This window comes from Juglans microcarpa x Juglans regia, chromosome 2D, assembly GCF_004785595.1.
Source record: "Juglans microcarpa x Juglans regia isolate MS1-56 chromosome 2D, Jm3101_v1.0, whole genome shotgun sequence".
Classification (NCBI taxonomy): Eukaryota; Viridiplantae; Streptophyta; class Magnoliopsida; order Fagales; family Juglandaceae; genus Juglans; species Juglans microcarpa x Juglans regia.
Genome location: NC_054596.1, coordinates 36,423,495 through 36,441,227, shown reverse-complemented (window position 1 = coordinate 36,441,227; position 17,733 = coordinate 36,423,495). Strand labels below are relative to the sequence as shown.

At 37.6% G+C, this 17,733-nt stretch overlaps 1 protein-coding gene and 1 long non-coding RNA gene across 2 annotated transcripts; both read left to right on the top strand.

The window, feature by feature from the left end:
- Positions 1 to 204: 204 nt before the first annotated feature.
- LOC121251052 (protein unc-13 homolog) lies at positions 205 to 8,413 on the top strand. The gene is made up of 5 exons (XM_041150353.1): positions 205 to 1,009; positions 1,468 to 2,334; positions 3,200 to 3,655; positions 6,580 to 6,769; positions 6,860 to 8,413. The coding sequence occupies exons 1-5, from the start codon at positions 512 to 514 to the stop codon at positions 7,783 to 7,785; spliced, it is 2,937 nt and encodes a 978-aa protein (XP_041006287.1). The 5' UTR covers positions 205 to 511; the 3' UTR covers positions 7,786 to 8,413.
- Positions 8,414 to 11,380: 2,967 nt separating this feature from the next.
- On the top strand, positions 11,381 to 15,845 carry LOC121251104. The gene is made up of 2 exons (XR_005937916.1): positions 11,381 to 11,495; positions 15,330 to 15,845. It is a non-coding gene; the product is annotated as an uncharacterized LOC121251104 (long non-coding RNA).
- Positions 15,846 to 17,733: the final 1,888 nt, after the last annotated feature.

Here is a 17,733-nt window from a genome sequence, read left to right as displayed (position 1 = left end):
TTTCAGTACAGGCCAAATGGAAGGGATAGCGTCTCTCTCATCTCAATCACATCAAATTCAGTATATATCCAACTCCTTTATTTTATCTACAAACTTCAAATTCTCTCTCTCTCTCTTGCTTTTCTTTCTCACTCCATCTTCAGTACCCACCACCCGACTTTTTCTTTCATTCCCAAGTCTCCCACGGGCCCCCTACCTCCTTCTCTCTCTCTCTCTCTCTCTCTCTCTCTCTCTCTCGCGCACAGAAATTCCTTCTCTTCTCAAATCTCAAAGCAAAAGCGCAAACACCAATATGGTTGTCACACTTTTGGTCCCTTTATGTAAAATTCCAGTCTCCACCCTCTACTTCCTTTGTCACGCCATCATCACTTCCTTGAAAGTCAAGCAACGATAACAGAAGAACTTATACAACCCCTCTCTTTCGTACTCTTTTTTTGTTCTGATCTCTCGAATACCCAAAAAGCGCGCTGACACAAACGCACGAGAGTGAGACCCACGGAGCGTGCGAACAATGTCCAGTATTTTCAGGGACAGGGCTTTGGGATCCTCCAAAAGACATAGCCAGTACCAGAGCCCCATGCCGCAGCAGCAGCCCGTATACCCGGTCGAAGGCCTGCCCTGCCCGTTCGAAGACCCGGGCTCGAATCTTTCGGACTCCGAGCTCCGAGAAACTGCTTATGAGATCCTCGTCGCCGCTTGTCGGAGCACCGGTACGCGGCCGTTGACCTACATCCCGCAGTCGGAGAAAACTGAACGGGCTCCTGCGATCTCGCATTCGGCTTCGTTGCAGAGGTCGCTGACTTCGTCTGCGGCCAGCCGGGTGAAGAAGGCTCTGGGGCTGAAAACGTCGTCGGCTTCAAAGAGGAGAGTCGGTGGCGGTGACTCGGTGAGTCAAGGGCGAGGGAAGAAGGCGGTCACGGTTGGGGAGCTTATAAGGGTCCAGATGAGGGTTTCAGAGCAAACCGATTCGAGAATTAGGAGAGCTCTTCTGAGGATCGCTGCTGGGCAGGTGATAAATAATAATAATAAACTAGCTTTGGCCTTCTTGTTCACAATATGAATTTGGGTTGTTTGATTTATTTATTAGTTTTATGATTTGGCTTCTCTTGGGAAGCAGAGAAAGTTGAGGGGAATTAAAGGCAGGGGAAAAAAAAGAATTAAACTGTTTCTCATTCTTTTCTATATATAGTATGAATAAGAGAAAACTCAAGTCCGGATTATATTTAGGGTCTTTGAACTTCTTTGGGAGCATGAATAAAAATTTTGGCACCTTTTGTAGTCATTACTGTCTTGTAATTTTGCACTGTTATATTCAGTTTCTCGTTTGCTCAATCGATATTTTTGGGGAGTATATTTAATGCAAGGACCATTGCACTAAACATTTTCTTTAGAATCCATAGTTTTTCCATTTCTCGTATGATTTTAGTCAGGTACACTAAAAAATTGGAGTGCTATTTCATGAATCAGCTTGGAAGACGAATGGAGTCGGTGGTTTTACCACTCGAGCTATTACAGCAGTTCAAGTCTTCCGATTTTCCAAGTCAGCAAGAATATGCGGCTTGGCAAAGGAAAAATTTGAAGGTTCTGGAAGCGGGACTTCTCCTGCATCCTCACCTGCCGCTAGAGAAGACTAACTCTGCCTCACAACAGCTCCAGCAGATTATTCGTGGGGCCCCAGAGAAGCCCCTAGAAACTGGAAAACACAACGAGTCAATGCAAGTCTTGCGTAGTATTGTTATGTCTCTTGCTTGCAGATCATTTGACGGGTCTGCAAGTGAGACATGTCATTGGGCGGATGGGTTTCCATTGAACCTCAGGCTCTACAAAATGCTGTTAGAGGCATCTTTTGATATAAATGAAGATACATCTATTATTGAAGAGGTTGATGAGGTTTTAGAACTCATTAAGAAGACCTGGGTAATCCTCGGATTGAACCAAATGCTGCATAATCTTTGTTTCTCGTGGGTTTTATTCCACCGTTATGTTGCAACTGGCCAAGTGGAAAATGACCTGCTGTTTGCATCCAATAATCTATTGATTGAAGTTGAAAAAGATGCCAATGAAATAAGGGATCCTGTTTCGTCAAATATTTTGAGCTCTATATTGAGTGTGATATTAGGCTGGGCGGAGAAACGGCTTCTTGCTTACCACGACAATTTCCACAGCGGTAATGTTGAATCAATGCAAAGTGTTGTCTCTCTAGGGTTATTATCAGCAAAAATATTGGTGGAAGATATCTCTTATGAGTATCGTAGGAACAGGAAAGAAGTTAGTGTCACATGTGAAAGGGTTGAAACTTATATAAGATCATCACTTCGCACTGCTTTTGCTCAGGCAAGTTTCTTTAGAATCATCTCCCTAAATATGAATATGCATGCAAGATGAAACAGATGTACAACCCATTTGATCTTGAGATGTATATGGTAGGCTATTGACAGGGACCATCAATTAAAACTGATCAGTTGGTGAACCCTTGAAAGATATTTCAAATTATCTGGGGTTCTCATATTTATAATGTGGAACTAGATTCATCATTGCAATTTTGTATTCTTCTTTGCAATAATTGAAGACATTTATGACCATTTCCAACCTTTTTGTGAGACGTTATTTAACCGGATTATTCATGTACGATTAAAAGTTTGTGAATATCCCCATTCTCCTGTACTCCTATGATAGCATTTTCAGTCCTTTACTTGAATCTTTTCTTTTCCTTGAGCTTGAATCTAACATTCCTTGTATTCCTTTTATTTCTCAATTGTTGTTAGCCAATTGGCATTTCAAGATAGTTTTCTTATTTTTATATTATGAATCAATCTGACCTCCAATTTGTCTGTGACAAAAGTATGGATGGATAATTAGAAGTGAAGCTCTTGATGAGAAGCTTATGTACTTCTGTAAAAGTTGTGTGGTCGAATAACTTTATGGCTGTGCTTAGCCTATAGGAATACAAAACATGTGTGGCTGTTAGGAATATATTCCCCGTATTTGAGTCCATAAAGTCTGAAAAATGCAATTTGAACTATATACATTTTTTCAAGCGACTATCCTTTTTCCTTCAGTTACCGTTTGGCTATACAGAATCCCCTTGATTTTTTCCCCAGTTTATGTTTGAAACATTTATATCTATTGTAACGGTCTCACTTCTTAGTTTTGCCATGGAGATATGACTCGAGGTTCTGATTGCTCTGTCTTAAGGCAGAAAATGGAGAAGGTGAACTCAAGGAAGCATATATCTAAGAACCAGAAGGGTTCTCTTCCTGCCCTTTCCATCCTTGCACAAGACACTAGCAAACTGGCTCTAAATGAGAAAGAGATTTTTAGTCCAATAATGAAGAGGTGGCACCCTTTTGCAGCAGGTGTTGCTGTAGCTACCCTTCATTCTTGCTATGGAAATGAGCTGAAGCAATTTATTACGGGTATTAGTGAGTTGACTCCTGATGCGATAGAAGTCCTGAGAGCTGCTGACAAATTGGAGAAAGATCTTGTGCAGATTGCAGTTGAAGATGCTGTGGACAGCGAGGATGGTGGGAAGTCCATTATACGTGAGATGCCTCCTTATGAGGCTGAAGCTGTAATTGCCAATCTGGTAAAGTCATGGATAGAGATAAGAGTGGACAGACTGAAGGAGTGGACTGACAGGAATCTGCAACAGGAGGTATGTTTTGGAAATAGGATGGTGTTTTCTGAATTTTATTCAGTTTGATTGATGTCTGGATATGGCCCAGCACCCACAGATGCAAATCTGATATGGATTAATGTCATGCAAATTGGATATGGAGCAGTGGTTATTGCTGTTTATTCTGTTCTGTTTTGTGTGATATGGATTAATGTTTGTTCTCTTCTACTTAAAAAAAAAAGAGTGAACGTTTATTCTTTTCTGTTTTATGCAAAAGGACTTGAATGTGACCATTCACTATTCATCATACGTGTGCCACACAAACAAATACTTTAGTCAGATGCCAGTACCTTCCACCCACTGCTCCAAAGGAAGAAAAAAAAAAAAAAAAAAAAAAAACCATTTTTGTGGTCTCTTTGGATGGAGCCACTTGTACCTCATTGCTTTGTCACAACTTCTAGTTACATTTATATTGCAATTGCATCATCTTTATGCATTGACTCTGTCAGTGACCATGCACGTGAAGAAGTTGCATGATGAGAAAATAAGGTAGACAAACTCTAGAGTCAATTTGCCCTTGTTGTTGATGAGAATAGTTTTTTCATACTCTATCAATGAGTATTGATACACAGGAATATACACAGGGCAACAGTAAAAAAGTGCTTCCACACATTGGCTTAGGTGTTAAGGGATGGGGTTTGCTTGGGGACGTCTCAGGTTTGAATCTTGAAAACAAAAGAAAGAAAAAGGAGGGTGGTGGTGCAAAAACCCTGAATATCGAGTTGTTTATAATGCATAGTAGAATATCTTGAAGGATGACCCCATAAATGATTTTTCTCAGCATTGATTTGATTGGGGTTTGGGAAGATGCGGGTTGGTGTTTTGTCTCTTTTGTCAAAATTTAGACTTTTCTTCAATTAATTATTAATAGTTTTTGTTATAGGGAAACAAGAAATTTTATGAATAATTAATAGGCATAGCCCAAGTACACTAGACTTATACAGGAGTAACACCTAACTAGGGTTTACATTTGAAATAAGAAAATCATAGACACAGTCCGTACTATCGCTACTGCCCAAAGGAACAAGGTTTTGAAAAAGAAAGCTTTCAGCTCATCCTACTTATAAAAAAAAAAAAAAAAGAAGCTTTCAGCTCATCTATTGTCCGCTCGCGATCTTCGAAGCTTCTATCATTTCTCTCTCTCCAAATGCACCAATATAGACCTATAGGAGCTATCTTCCATATGTTGCTACTTGTGGGTTGCCTTGGAGGCCTCTCCAACTTGCTATAAAATCCACCAGTCTTCTAGGCATGAGCTGTGAATCTATAAAGTCCTGGACAAACCCTTAGTCTTCCATATATTCCCTCCACAAAAAGGTATTCATGCCTTAGCTAGTAAAGGTCTGGTAGGATGATCAAGAGATATCTTCCTTTCGTAGAGAGGCTCCAAATGATCATCTACAGTTCCAATTATCACTCTTGTAGAGTACAATAAAGTAAAAAAACTCAGTAATGGCATCCTCTTCCCGATCTTGTGCTGCTCTGGATAAATCAACATTCCATTGCAGGGAGTCACTAGATAATCCAAATAGGTCAGCCATTGGAGCATTCTTTGCCCGTGCAATCTCAAAAGCTGGTAGGAATATGTCTTTGAGGCTTCGATCTCCACACCTTTTATCATGCCTAAATTTGACTCAAGAACTCTCACCCACCTCAATACAAGTGTGTCTAGAGAACTCCTCCCATCCGCTTCTTATGTGCTTCCACAATCACGCTCTGTGTGGTCCATGTACCTCATTCGAGCACCAGTCACCCCATGGTTACAGGTTACTGAACATTGAATCTATAACAGCCTTGCATAGAACCTCCCTTTCTTGTTGCTATCGCCACAACCACTCATCCCCCATGCCACGCCACAAAAAACCCTGTTGTAGCTCCTCAATACGGTTGGCAACCTTTGTGGGAAGGGGAAATAAAGACAAGAAGTATGTGGGTGGGTTAGATGGTTTTGATCAATGTAAGCCTACCCTCTTTAAACAGATATAACCTCTTCCAACTTGCCAGTCTAAACTCCATTTTTTCAATCACAACATCCAAATACCTGCTGTCTTGAAAGTAGCACATGAATTTTCAGTTTTAGGAGTTTGAAAGTGTTTTGCTTCATTTTTAAGTACCACAGGTAAATTATTCTGGGTATCAACTTTTGAAATTTAGGGCTCGTTTGGACACTTGGAGTATCTCAAAATTCTGTAAATAGTAGTGAAATAGTTTGACTTAAAATGCTTTATTGGGTTTTGGGAAATGAGAGAAAATGTTAAATAAATACATTATTAAAGTTAAAAAATTGTTTGAATATAATTTTTTAATATAATTTTTGTTTTGAAGTTTGAAAAGGTTGTATTGATTTTTGTATTTTGTTTTGAAGTTTATAAAAGTTGTAATGATTAGATAAGAAAATTAAAGATATGAAATTGAAAAGTGTTTGTGTTTGAGTGATGTTTGGAATGGAAATTGTAAGAAGTTTTAAGAAGTTTTAAGAATTTCTCATCTCATCTCATTTACCAAATGTACCCTTAAACTCTAAAGCTAGGTTTAAATTGCCCCCTTGCTTGAATATTATTTTCACCTTTTGAATACTAGTCACTTGCTAACAATCCTTGTCTGTTAAGGTATCTTTTCTGAACCCCTATGAGTTTAGGGATTAATAGATTAGTCTTTGTTAAACTTCAAATATTTTGAGTCAACCTTATGTACAGTGCCATAGAAATTTGTTCCAACCAGCAGTAATACTAGTCCATTTTCCTTTATATGTACTACGTAATGGCAATTAGTTTCTATGCTTCTGTCGCAAAACTTAAAACTTTACTAGTCATTTTTTACTAGATGTTTATTCCTTTAAGATATATGTGAAACTTACCCTTTTACTAGTCCATGACCAAACCTTGCTGTCCTCCTTTTTGTAGGTCTGGAATCCACAAGCCAACAAAGAGCGATGTGCTCCTTCTGCTGTTGAAGTTCTACGAATCATAGACGAAACTTTAGAAGCATACTTTCTGTTGCCAATTCCCATGCATCTGGTTTTGCTTCCAGAATTGATGACTGGTTTTGACAGATGTCTTCAACATTACATATTGAAGGCCAAGTCTGGCTGTGGTATTATTCCACAGCGTGCAACTGTTGCATTGATTTTTAAATTGTATTTCAATCTTTCAATGATAACCAATTCTCTTCTTTGATCTGCAGGGACACGAAGTACTTATGTTCCAAGTTTGCCTGCTTTGACTAGATGCTCAACAGGATCAAAGTTCCACGGCGTATTCAGAAAGAAGGAAAAATCACAAATTACACAGAAGAGGCAGGTTGGAACTTCAAATGGGGATAACTCCTTTGGGATACCCCAGCTTTGTGTTCGCCTAAATACCTTTCAGCAAATACGAACAGAATTGGGAGTACTGGAGAAGAGAATACTTGCAGATCTTGAAAATGCTGAATGCACTCTGATTTATGATATTGCAAATGGGACAGGGAAAAGGTTTGACCTTTCAGCAACTGCTTGCGTGGAAGGGATCCAACAACTCTGTGAGGCAATAGCATATAAAATCATCTTCCATAACTTAAGTCATGTTCTCTGGGATGGCTTATATGTCGGGGAAGTTTATTCTTGTAGGATTGGACCATTCCTTGAGGAGGTCGAGCAATATTTAGAGATTATTTCATCAACAGTGCATGACAGAGTCAGAACTAGGGTCATTACTGACATAATGAAAGCTTCTTTTGATGGGTTTCTGTTGGTTGTGCTTGCTGGGGGCCCTTCTCGTGCTTTCACTCAAAAAGATTCTGAAATAATAAAGGAGGATTTTAAGTTGCTCACGGATCTATTTTGGTCCAATGGGGATGGATTGCCAGCTGATTTAATAGATAAGTTTTCAACCACAGTTAAAAATATTCTTCCTCTACTTGGTACTGACACAGAGAGCCTAATCGAGCAATTTAAACATCTAATTCTTGAGAGTTTTGGCTCTGCTAACTCTAAGCTTCCATTGCCTCCGACTTCAGCTCAATGGGATCCAACTGAACCAAACACGATTTTGCGAGTTTTGTGTTATCGGAATGATGAGGTGGCTGCAAAGTTTCTTAAGAAGACTTACAATCTGCCCAAGAAACTATAACTGCTTTGGGTTCTGAAAATAATGACTGAATGATGCATTCATGGGCACGGAATGCTGCGCAGTTACTTCAAGCTTTGCCGGTGTTTATTATACCAACTGGAAGTTAATTTTCCAAACAACGTATTTTCCATTGTGGCTTCTGGCAGGGTTGAGCTAGTTGGAGGAAAAGTATAGCTCTAGCCTCTTGTATAGTGATTTATTGACTGCTTTAGATTTAATTAGAGCCTTTGCCAGTCAGTTGTGACAACTCGAGGGAATGGTGGACTTGCTCCTTTGCTTATGATTAATAAGCTTGGATATCTATAATACACCTGGAAGGGTGCGGATATGGGTTTCAGTCCTTCCCATAAGAGCTACTCGTAAGCCAACTCTTCTGTCCAAACTGCCAAAAAAGTTTTCGCTGGATATGGTGGGGTTCTTCTCTCTTTTGTTTGATTTTTATTTCTAATGTCTTATACCGCATATGATGACAGAGTGAAAAATATAGAAAAAGGTTTGATGATAGGAAAGTATTGTTTCTTACTTCAGAGTTTGGGTATCTGTATCAGGTAGTTTGTTGTCAGATGTAGTATCATCTGTACAATTTAATATTTAAAATTATTACCAATAATGAGAATTTATTGTTGGACCAGCTGTGCAGAACTGTGGTAGACTGGATCTTATGTGTACCCATTTTCAGTTTTTTACTCCCATGGCTCCTGTCTAATTTAGATTGCCTTTGTTACTGACTGATTTTTGTGTTTCTTTTATTTGGAAAAAAAAAAAAATTGAAATGTCTTGGTAAACTCTTAGTTGCTGGTCCTCTAACTCACACAAGGGCTAATTATGCTCGGATCCGTGTAGAGATTGATTTTAATAATGAGGTGGGTTTTTGGTAGAGGGTGATTTATGAAAGATCTCGGCATTGTTCTTATTTTCAGGGGCATGATTTTAGTGATTGTAAGATGATGTCTTCTTTCCTTGTAATGGAGTTGGAGAAATCTTTATCTCTCAAGGAAAATTCGATGGCAAACGTTGGTTTTGGTTAATGAATTTCACGTCTTCTGCTTCTCCATTTATCACAATTTTTCATTCTTCTAAATTAAATATGCAGAATGTTATTCCTCTGATAGCTGAAGTCTAGTGATTGGATCCTTTGTCCTAATGAGGTTGAACCTTTTGTTGCTCTACCTTCTTCTATTCCTTTAGAGGTCAAACCATCTAATCCTAGATATATCCATGAAGGATTCCATTATTGGTCTCAACTGCGGCTCTCTCAAAAACGGTAGTGGTGATGAGATTGCTTTAAGCAATTCATTTGATGTTCTTATTGATAAAGCTTCATCTGGTTTTCCATTCGGTCAGGATGTGGATGTGCTCAGCATTCAGATTCTGACCTTGTTTAGGATAATGCTAGGATGAAAAAGCAGAAAATGTATCGTGTTTATGTTTCTTACAAGAACAAAATCTCTCTTCCTATTTGACTATGGCTTGGACTGCTCGGGAGTATATCCCATAAAGGAACTCTGACTACACTTAGAGCATTGGCATTGGATTGGCTATTTTATTCTTCAAATTTTGAAAAATATGTAATTTTTTCACTTTTAGCTAATCCTTCAAAACTTAAAGTCTATATTGGATTAGTCATCACACTCTCTATAATAATAAAATATTATTATTTTTTATTTTTATATTTTTATAATTAATTTTTATTTTTTAATTAATTCTATTTTCATAATCTCCTATAATCTCCAACAATCATATTCATTTTCAATGTAGATAATCCAATAAACAAAACTTCATCGCACGATATCAATATTGTGGTTTTAACCATCACTGAATTTGTATTGTGGCCTTGATTTCTACATTGAATTCTATTTTCATATTGTGGCCTTGATTTCTACAATATATATGTTTTAAGGTCTTGAAATGTCCTTAGAACAAAAGTTCGCAAAAAATTGTCTGAATTCTTTTATTGTTCTATGGTTTTCCATCCTGATTTTTGGTTGGCAGTGGACAAATGCGGAAAAGTTTATGCAATCCTATAAAGACTTCATATATATGGTTAATGGTGGTGAAGAACAAGGCTGATGAAAGTGAAAACGCAATTCTCTGTCTATCTATTTGTTTATTTTTGTTCTTACATTGAGAGATCTTATAAAAAAAAAAACATCAACCAGAGGCAAGAGACCAAAGACACTATCCGAACAAGCAAAGAAACTACCAAGCAAGATGAAGACAAGCAAACATGAAGACAAACGAGACCGAAGAAACTACCCAAGACCAACAAATTCAAACCCAAACATCAACAAAATCAAACCCAAACAATAAAATCAGGGCTAGAATCAAAGCTAGGGTTTCGAATCAAACCCAAACAACATCAACAAAATCAACAAAATCAAACCCAAACAATAAAAATCAAAAGTAAAATCAAGGTAGGGTTTCGAATCTTACCGTGTGCTTGGGAGTGCCGTGCTGCCGCTGTGCAATGCTGGGGAGTGCCGTCGCGGGAGAGAATGGTTGCAGGAGGAAATGGTTGTGGGAGAAGAGAAACAGGGAAGAGGAGAAATGGGGAAGAAGAGAAAAGAAAAAAAAAATAGAAGAAGAGAGAAGGAACTCCCGCGGGAGAGGGAAGAAGAGAAGAAGAGAAAAAAAAATAGATGAAGAGAATAGAGGAAGAGACGCGAGAGAGAAATAGGGAAGAAAAGAAGGAAGAAGAGAAGAAGACACGCGGGAGAAAAGAGGGAAGAAGAAAGAGAAAGGAGATGCAGGAGAGAGAGACCGATATTAATAAATAATGTATTTAGAGGTGAAATAGTGATTTTCATCTTTGAAGAAAAAGATGAATTTACTGTAGATAATATTTTGGATGAAAACTGTTTGGCTAATTCAATGTGGGCCAACTATTAATAAAGTTAGTTAAACTTAAAGATGAAATGTTATTTGAAGAAGCCAATGTGGATGCTCTCAAATCTTGTAAAGACGCAATTTGCCTTTTCTGTAGCTATTTAAGAACTCACGGTTCCTTTTGCTAAAGCTGATCCCATTTGCTCTAAGTTGGGTTTGTCAGCTGTCTCTACTAAAATGTAAGTGCTGGAAGGAAGATTTGGCAGTGCATAAAACCTGGTATTTGGTTGCGCATTCTTACCATGTTTGATAACCATCTCACATTCTCTGTTTCTTGGTTGTGTGTTGATGTAATTTTCCCCTTGGTTTATGTTAAATGCACATATCTTAGAAACTTTGTGGAAGTCATTAACTGGTCTATTCTTGGTGGTTTCCCTTGGATGACTATTGGCAACTTCGTTATTAAATGGGATCGTGAGAAGCTAGGGGTAGTCCTTTCTCCCGCATTGCTAAATTTGAATTCTTGGATTTCATTTATGATAATGCTCTTTATGGCTTTCGTTTTGAGTTTTAACTTTGGAAAGATTGGATAGGGTTGTAGCTAATACCTTCTGAAGTAATTTAGTTTGAATTTTCTGCTGTATTTGCTCACTCATCTTGAGAAAAATCATTATGACGACGCCCCTTTGCTTCTTCAAAATAATCATATTGCTAGAGTTGGATCTTATTTCAATGAATGTGGTGGGTATCTCGTCGTAACTTCCTAGAAGATTGGAACATCTACTTTTGATAATATGTTTCACTCTTTTGAATCAGTTTTGGGATAGAATTCAGATATCCGAATATGAACTTTTTAAGTTCAGGGGTCATCTTTTGCTTTTGAGGTATGCAAAGTTTATCAATTTGTATAAAGGAATCCTGAAAATACTTTGATATTCACTTGAATTTACTTGTGTATGTACAGAGTTTAAATAGAAAACAACTCTAACTTCTATCATACATATCTGCGTATATATCTCATGAATTCAAAATTTAAATAGATACAATCTTGTTGATTCAAATTTGAATAATTGGAGTCTCTAGTTGAAGCAGAGAGCTATTGGGAGTCTTCGGTTGTTGTAGAGAGATTGGAGATTTCTTTAACATGTTCTTCTACACACCCTTGCAATCGAAAGCGTAGTGATCGAACCTTAAGATTGTCACGTAAAGTTTGAAATCTGAGAGCAGGAAGTGGCTTTGTGATCTCGAACATAATGAAAATCGATTTCAATGTGCTTTGTACAAGCATGAAATAATGGATTGCTGGTCAAGTAAGTGGCCCCTATGTTGTCGCACCACAGAATTAGAGAATGAACAACTTGAACACAAAGATCATTAAGTACTAATTTTATCCATTGAATTTATGCTGCAGCATTGGCAAGTGCTTTGTATTTGGCTTATGTGCTGCTTGAGCTACGGTTTGTTGTCGCTTGCAACTCCAAGAAATTAAATTATGGCCCAAGTATACACAGTAAGCTCCAATGGATCGTCGGTCATCTCAATCGGATACCCAATCTGCATCACTAAAGGTTTGTATAGTTACACTTGGAGTTGGTTGTATAAGTAATGAATGTGAAATGGTGTGTTTTAAATAACGCAATATGCGTTTAACCGCTGCCCAGGGTACTTCCATAGGATTATGCATATATTTGCTAACTTTATGCATTGCAAATGCAAGTTCGAGAAAATATATTATAATCCTCCAACTATACTTCAATACAAGAGTATATCATGGAATGGAACACCATCATATTTTCTCAATGGCTGTGAGGTGGACATTGGAGTAACACACGACTTTTTGTCCAAAATATAGCGTCATTGTGTCAAGTAGAGACCATGGTCAGTTCGGATTGCTTCAATGCCTAGAAAGAAACTGAGTTCACCCATGTCTTTGATTGCAAAATCATCCTGCAGCAAGCTGATTACTCTGTTTATAGAATTTATATCACCTCCGATTATAATTATATCATCGACATAAATTAAAAAATAAATAAGAGTTTAGGCTTGATGATAAACATAGAGGGAATGATCGGCTTGACTTCCTATAAATCCAATGGCTTGGAGCTTATCTGTTAAGCGTGAAAACCACGCTCTGGGTGCTTGGCGAAGGCCATAAAGAAATTTTTTATGTTTGCAAACATGATGTGGAAATTGTGAATGAACAAAACCTGGAGGTTGGGCCATGTAAACATCCTCGTGCAAGTGTCTATACAGAAAAGCATTTTGGACGTCAATTTGTTGAAGATGCCAACCACGAGAAATAGCCAAGGATAGAACCAATCAGACTGTTGTTGGTTTCACCACAAAACTGAATGTTTCGTTAAAATCAACTCCTTGTTGATGGAATCCTTTGGCGACAAGTCTTACTTTAAATCTGTCAATATCACCATTAGCTTTCCTCTTGATCTAGTACACCCATTTGCAACCAACTAAATTAGCATTAGTTGGTTTTGGAACTAAATTTCAAGTGCCATTTTTCAACAAGGCATCAAATTCTTAGTTCATAGCATCTCTCCAATTTCTGCTTTTAACAGCTTCTAAGTAGCAAGTTGGCTCCATTTCTTGTGTTTGGATTGTGGCCATTAGGGCTTTGGGAATGGGATATTTGATATGTGAATTAGAAGGTAATTTAGGCTTGCATATATTGTTTTTGCTTCTTGTGGTCATGGGGTGCCTATTTTGTGGTGCAGGTGGGGAATTTAAAGGAGGTTGTGGTGGACTATCTTCATGCTGAGGCCAAGTGATATCCCTTGCAGAAGAACCCAAAACAATATCATGATTATTTTGAAGTTCAGATGTAGTGACCATATCTAGATTGCTTGGTGTAGTGGAGTTAAGAGTGGCACCTGTAGAAAACGAAGAACTAGCAGCAGGACATATTAAGTTAGATGGTAGAGCAACGGTACTATTTTTTGGTGAAGGGTCAATAGATTTTTTTTTTATGGATGAAGTGTTTCATCGAAGACAACATGCCGAGACACAAAGACTTTCCTGGTAGAGACATCTAGACACTCGTAGCCTCAATGACCAATACTATACCCAATAAAAATGCAGTTTTTGGATCGAAAATCAAGTTTATGTTGATTGTATAGATGTAAATAGGGTCAGCAAGCACATCCAAAGGCACGTAAAAAATTATAATCTGGTTTTTGACGATGTACCATTTCATATGGTGATTTTTGGTTTAAGATTGAAGTTAGTAGTCTATTGATAATAAACACTGCAGTTAAGAATGCATCTTCCCAAAATATTTTAGGCAAGTTGGAGTGAGCAAGCAAAGCTAGTCCAACTTCAACAATTTGCCTGTGACGTCTCTCTATAGCACTGGCTTGTTGGTGTGTATATGGATATGTTATTCTATGGTTTATCCCTGATTTTGTAGATATCCTTGATTTTGTAGATATGTTTTTAAGCTACGGTATTCGCCTCTCCCATCTGTTTGAAGTGATTATATTTTCCTGTCAAACTGGTGTTCTACAGCAGCTTGAAAACATAAAAATGTGTTATATGCATTTGATTTTAATTTTAAAGGAAATAGCCATAAGAATTTAGTAGCATTATCAAGAAAACTAATATAATAGCGTGCACCAGAAGTGGATAAAGTAGAGGTTGGCCCCCAAACATCCGAATAAATTAAATCCAAAGGTTTCGAGACATTAACATGCGCCTTTGTAATGGGTATAGCATCGCTTTTGGCCAATTGACAATTAGAACAAATGGAGCAATTTTTATTTTGAATAGGTAGAGAAACAGCCTTATTGATAACTGGAAATGAAGCATGTCCAAGACGACGATGCCATATTTGGGAAGACACACGAATACTAGGGAAGGCTTGTGGCTGGAGATGTGCTAATGAAGTTGAGAAGCTGTATAGACCATTACTGAGGGGGCCACGATGCAGGATAGTCCCCGAGTAGTCCTTCACAATGAAGAAAGAGGCAAGAAACTCAAAGAAAACATGATTGTCTAAACAAAAACATTGAACAGATAAAAGATTTTTTTGAATATCGGGAACAAGTAGAATTTAATTAAGAACAAAGGATTTAGATGGAGATAAGCTTGTAGAAGTGCCACTTTGCACGATTATCAGACCTGCACCATTAGCAACTTCGATATGATCATTTCCATCATAGCCTTCATTTTGAATATGAATGTTGATCATGTCATTTGTTAAATGATGGGTGGCTCCTGTGTTGGGATGCCACTCTTTGTCAGGATGTTGATAGTTAGTCGCTAACATTGCTTGTGGCTGATTGTTTGAATTTTTGTGATACTAATAAGATAAATCAAAGCAGTAATAGCATTTTTGGGCACTATGACCTGGTTTGAAGCATACCTAACAGATAGTAGAGCTTTGACTTGCATCACGAAATTGAGAACATCCTCCACGTCCTCTACCACGATAGCCACCTCAATTCTGATTTGATGATTGGAAGTTACCAGATTGTCTGGTTTGTTGCTGAGGTTGTTTGATGGCCATATTCGCAGAAGTAGCAACTTGAAGAGACTGATTATTGTGATTTATCCTTAATTCACAGATGAGAATGAGGGAGGCTGATAATTAACAGCTGCACTACTTCATTTGTTTCCTGAAATCTTGGAGTTGAAGCAGAGAGCTTTTGGGAGTCTTCAGTTGTTGCAAAGAGATTAGAGATTTCTTTGACCTGTTCTTCTACAAGGTCTAACAGAAATTGCAGCAATCTTATGATTCAATTTCACTTTAGAATGAGGAGAGCTTTTCGAAACAATGACTGATTATTGGTTATCTGAAGGTGAGAGAAATATCAAATTTTTTTCATAGCAGGTTGAAAACAGAAGAAAGAAATTTGTTGTAAGCTCTTTGATTGCTTCCCTTTGGGATTATAGATAAGTATATATTTCAAAAAAAAACTCTATCATTGATCCTTCTGCCTTTTCTTCTGATTATTACTAAGTTAGTCTCGGAAGCCGACAATGAAATGCTCTTGGCCACACCTCCTAAGCAAGAGGTTAAGGATGCTATGTTGTCTAATCCCACATATGCAGCCACTAGTGCAAATGGTTCTTCTAGTGGTTTTTCTTTGAATTGTTGGCCAATTATTTTTGAGGATTTATATGCAGCCAACCCTGGAGTTGTTGCATGGAGGGTCTTTTTCTTTTGCTTACACTTGTGCCCAAGTTAGAGAACCCTAAGAAATCTACCGCCTTTAGACCCATGTAGGCTCCGTTTGAAACATGGTTCAATCTAATTTTAAATTAAGTCTAACATCCAAACACCCAACTCTCAAATCCTTAAATTCATCTCAACTCAAAACTTCTTTACATGTGGGACCCACAACCTTTTTCAACTTTCTATAAATACATCTAAACTCATCTTAACATCCAAACACATCTAAACTCATCTTAGATAGGCCCCACAAAACTCACTTCACCATCTCACTACTATTCATAAAGAACTCAACTCATCTCAACTCAACTCAACATCTAAACGGGGCCGCCTTTGCCAAGTCTCTTGTATGATCTTTTCTAAGATATTTCCTAGACGCTTTCTTCATTATTGCCCAAACTTGTTTCTCATAATTAGGGAGCTTTCGTGGAAGGAAGACTGATTGCTTAGGATATTGCTTTTGCCCAAGAGTTGGTATAATTATAAATTTTCTAAGTAAAATCTAGATTGCTTGGGAGAAAATATATAAACTACAGGAAGGACGATTGAGGTTGTGTAGTTTTCATGACGTTCTAAAGGTATTGCATCTTTTATTTATTTTTAATAAGTCATTGCATATTAAACTGGGTTGGAGGATATGAACTTCTAGAACACCCTGATAACTTTTATACACCAAAAAATCTTATCAAATCTGAGGGGTTTTACTTAACAAAGCCACTTCTAAGCGATCCGGCCGTTTATTAGAGATAAGCAGTCCTCCTATCAGAATCAACCACTTCAGAAATCACATCAAAAGGAAAATAGTCGTAGCCACACAAGATCAAAAGGCTAGGTCACGTTTCCTGCCATTCAAATCGCATAACCCTGCCCCTTTCGAAATTCATTTCACCAAGACCTTGCCATCTCTTTCGTCAGAATCTCACCGAGACCCTGCTCGCTACATGCCCACACGGTTGTTCATGGCTGACAATATCTACCTTGGTGTTGCTCAGGTATTTTTAGAAGCATCATGATATTTAATTTCTCACATAATAGCATTTGAAATCTGGTAAAAAAAAAAACATATTCAATTTTTGCATTTTCGATTTTTGGAAGCATATTCGATTTTTAATAGACTATTCGATTTCTGGAAGCATCACCTATTCGATTTTTTATAGACTATTTGATTTTTGGAAGCATCACATATTCCATTTTCAATTGATTTGTTACTGGGTTGGAAGCATAGTTTTGGAAGCCATATTCCATTTTCAATTGCTCTGTTACTTGGTTGGAAGCATTTTTTTTATTTCTGGAAGAAACACATATTCCATTTCCAATTGTTCTATTACTGGGTTGGAAGTATTTTCGATTTTTGGAAGCCATATTCCATTTTCAATTGATCCGTTACTGGGTTGGAAGCATATTTTGGAAGCATTTTTTATTTTTGAAAGCATCACATATTTTAATTAATAATTTTTTAATGTTGTGATTTTGAATGGAATGAACAAATCTCTTGTTTTGATAGTGAAGAACTTAAGGATGAAAGTGTATATGTTCAAGGCGATGTGAATGTTGAAAATGGGGTGAATGTTGAGGATGGAGTGAATGTTGAAGATAGCATGTGGTGAATGTTGAGGATCGTAAAAATGTCAAAGATGGTATGAATGTTGAGGATGTGGTGAATGTTAAAGGTGGTATGAATGTCGAATATGGAGTCAATGTGGATGGAGTCAATGCCAGTAGTGGTCCTTTGGAGCCATTCATTGGTATGTTATTCGATGATGTAGAAGACGCACAAGCATTTTACAAGACATATGCAAGACAAAAAGATTTTGCAATTCGGACGAATCATACTCGGTTGTTGAAAGATAATAAAAAAAACTATGTGCAGAGTAGACTATATTTGCACAAGAGAATGATTTCGGCGGGTAAATTAGGAAGAAAAAGAACAAACAATT